Below are 2,990 nucleotides of genomic sequence, written 5' to 3'. Positions count from 1 at the left end.
ACACACACACACACACACACACACACATTTCTCGCCGTCCGCCCGTCCGCTGCTCACCCCCACATGCATGTCTCGCTTCCTGCAGAGGATCCCCCCTCCAAACACTTCCCCACCTCAATAGACCTGAAAAATTCCTCTCCCTGTGGGCTGATCCTCGCCTGACACTGTCGCGCCCCCACCAGGGCGGATGTGTGCCTGTGGCTGGGGGGCTGCGTATGCGGGGAGATTGGCCACCGTGCCTGGTGGTCTTTTTTTGCTGCCGCGCCCCTGTGGAATAGGTGACAACGCGGCAGCCATCATGACGCGAAGCCCCCCCACCCCGGCACAAATGATGACGTGAGGGAGGAATCCCCCGCGAGGGTGAGGGGCAAAAGCCTGGCGGCACGGTGGGCAGTTGGAGGGAGGATATTTATAAGCCATTATTGGCGTGCGTCGATCAGAGTTGGCCCGCCTAGCTCAGTTGGCCAGAGCATGGGACTTTTAATCCCAGGGTCGTGGGTTCGAGCCCCACGGTGGGCGCACAATATTTTTTCCTTTTGTCCCTCGTTTGAATGCTGGGATCCTCCCCCCCCCCCCGCGTCCGCCTGTCCCTCGTTCCAGGGAGGGACAGAGAGAGAGAGAGAGAGGATGGTACATCTCACTCCACACCCAGAGCCCCTGTTCCCTGTTGCTTCGCCCCCCCCCCCCCCCCCCCCCATCCCGCTTGGAGCCATGTCAACGCCATTCTTGTCCGGCCGACGGCGCGAGCGGGGCAAGGGGGGGCCCACATGAGAGTGGCGCCTTCGCAGTCCCGAATGCAGGCGCTGTGTGTCCTTCTTCTCCGAGTGCATTTGCGACAAAAAAAGGACGAGGGGAACGCCTCTGGGCGTTTGTCTACACATTGAGGGAAGTCCATTGCGGCGGCACGCGGGATCGCAAGATGCCGTGGGCAACGCGGCCCCATTCAGATGCGGCTTTTACTTGCTTTTTTTTTGGCCCCCTTTCGAAACCGCAACTATGGCCCCGGGGCAGTGGGGGAAGGCTCTTCACTAGCGGCAGGGGCCGTGGCGGCCTCGGCCAGATGCATGGCTGCCGGGGCCAGGGCCGCCGTCAAGCGCGAGGTTTCGAAATCCGGCGGGATGGCCAAGACCATCGAGCGCCGGAATGGCCCGGCACTTGGCACCCCCCCGGGTGCGCCAAGACGGAGGGGAACCGCCACAGCACGCCCAACAGCTCGGGTGGGCTTGGCGTCTTTCGCTGGAGCTGGTGCGAATACAGGCACAGGTGCCGGCGCCGGCGCCGAACCCGTGGCGAGTGCCCCCAACAATAGGGAGTCCATCAGAGACCCGGTCAAGCGGGAGGCCGGGATGGACGCCGGCCGGGGGGACACCGGCCGAGATGCGCCTCCAGCCGTGGACACCGCACTCACCAGGGCCGCGGAGAGGGTGCTCGTTGAGGAGGCGAAGGAGGCCGGAGCCGGCACGGGTGGCGGCATTTCGCCAACCCGCCGGACCTTGGTCGCTGGACCGGCCCCGCGCCACTGGGGCTGGCGCAAGCGACGTGCCCGAAGGGGCTGGTCGGGGGAGGACAGCAAAAATTGCGGATGCGCGGTGACCTCCACTTCCAGCACGGCCGGCAGGGCCAGCAGCTGCCCGCCGGGAGCCAGAGGCCGCAGGGGTCGCATGCATGACCGACTCAGGATGGCCCTGCCGCCAGGCCCGGGCCCGGCACCGGGCCCGGGCCTGGGGTCGGTGCCAGATCCGGACCCGGGGTCGGCCCCGGCGCCGGATTCAGACCCGGTATCGGTCCCGGCGCCTGTCCCGGGCTCGGTCCCGGTTGTGGGTTTTGTTTTGGCCGCAGGTGGCATCTCGATGCCGGCCAGGCGCCGGCGACTGACCGTGGAAAAGGGACATGCGGCGGGAGAAAGAACAGGCGTGCTGGCGGTCCTGGAGCAGGTCGACACTTGGGGAGTCTCGGCCTCCGGGGCGGAGATGAGCCCGGTGGCCGGGCACCATGTGGCGATGTCATGTCGCGGCTGCCCGGGCGTCCGGCGCTCCAGGTCTGCCACAATGTTGACCGCCCATTGCACAGACCCGGGCCGAGGGTCTGTCCGGCAGGCCAGCGACTCGCAGGCTGATGGCAGTGTCGGAGAGGGCGATGTCGGGCGTGGGCGAATGTGAGTGTACTGACGCGAGGGGGGAGCATCGGGCGCAGATGTGGGCATACTCGGCAGTTGCTTGTTCGAGCACAGGCCCCCGGTGACCGGGTGCGTGAAGTACGAGTGGGGTTTGGTGCGTGGGCGTCGGGTTCGCCGAGCGCCGGAGCCCGTCGGTAGGACCATCACCAACGTCGGCCGCAAGTGTCGCGTCAGCCCCGGGGCCAGGCCGCCAATGGTGTTCAGGTAGGTATTCCACTCGGTAAGTTGGGCCACCTCGCGCTCATCGATCTGGGCCAGGACATCGCGCATGCTGCGGCCGCGTGTTGCGGGGGAACGAGAGGCGGGCAGGAGAGGGGACCCCGGCCCAGGGGCGAGGGGGGCGGTGTTCCATTGGCAAAGGGGCGTTAGAAGCCGGGTGGAGGAGGTGGAGATCTAGGTCGAGAGGATGACGTACCACTGGGTCAACCGCTGCCGGACCTGCAGCGGGGTCAGCGTGTTGTCCAGGAGGAAGTGCTGTGGGATGGTCTCTTCGGGGGATGCGTCAGGACGCTGTGTGTGTGTGCACGCGCGCCAGGGATGGAGGAAAAACAAGGCGAGAGAGCGCTCGCAGGAGATCACCCGGCTGACAGGACACGCCAGACATGTCGCACCATTGACAAGCCGGCAAAGGGACTTGGGCGCGCCGCGGGCCTCGGCCACTTGCTGCAGGGGGAAGTCCCCCCGACTGGCGGGGCCGGAGGTGGGTTGTACCGGTGGACGGATGAGCCCCGGGCGCCGCGAGCGCCACCATCGCTGGATGCGGACCACTTGCGGGAGGAGGCGAGAGCCAAGTGGCGGGAATCGGAACAGCACG

General features: G+C 66.8%; 1 protein-coding gene and 1 non-coding gene across 3 annotated transcripts; one reads left to right on the top strand and one right to left on the bottom strand.

The window, feature by feature from the left end:
* The first annotated feature begins 445 nt into the window (after positions 1–445).
* On the top strand, positions 446–519 carry H696_03748. Its single transcript has one exon. It is a non-coding gene; the product is annotated as a tRNA-Lys (tRNA).
* Positions 520–808: 289 nt separating this feature from the next.
* Positions 809–2,903, bottom strand: H696_03747. Of its 2 annotated transcripts, XM_009497607.1 has the most exons (4): positions 2,788–2,903; positions 2,592–2,664; positions 2,206–2,447; positions 809–2,112 (listed from the first exon to the last, which is right to left on the bottom strand). In XM_009497607.1, exons 3-4 carry the CDS (start codon positions 2,444–2,446, stop codon positions 995–997), a joined length of 1,359 nt encoding a protein of 452 aa, XP_009495882.1. In that variant the 5' UTR covers position 2,447; positions 2,592–2,664; positions 2,788–2,903; the 3' UTR covers positions 809–994. The 2 variants fall into 2 exon arrangements, with proteins under 2 accessions (XP_009495882.1, XP_009495881.1); XM_009497606.1 differs by having other exon boundaries at positions 809–2,447.
* Positions 2,904–2,990: the final 87 nt, after the last annotated feature.

The sequence above is a fragment of the Fonticula alba genome, assembly GCF_000388065.1.
Source record: "Fonticula alba strain ATCC 38817 unplaced genomic scaffold supercont2.6, whole genome shotgun sequence".
NCBI classification, from domain to species: Eukaryota; order Rotosphaerida; family Fonticulaceae; genus Fonticula; species Fonticula alba.
The sequence above is the reverse complement of the archived record's forward strand: the minus strand, read 5'-3'. Positions and strand labels throughout refer to the sequence as shown.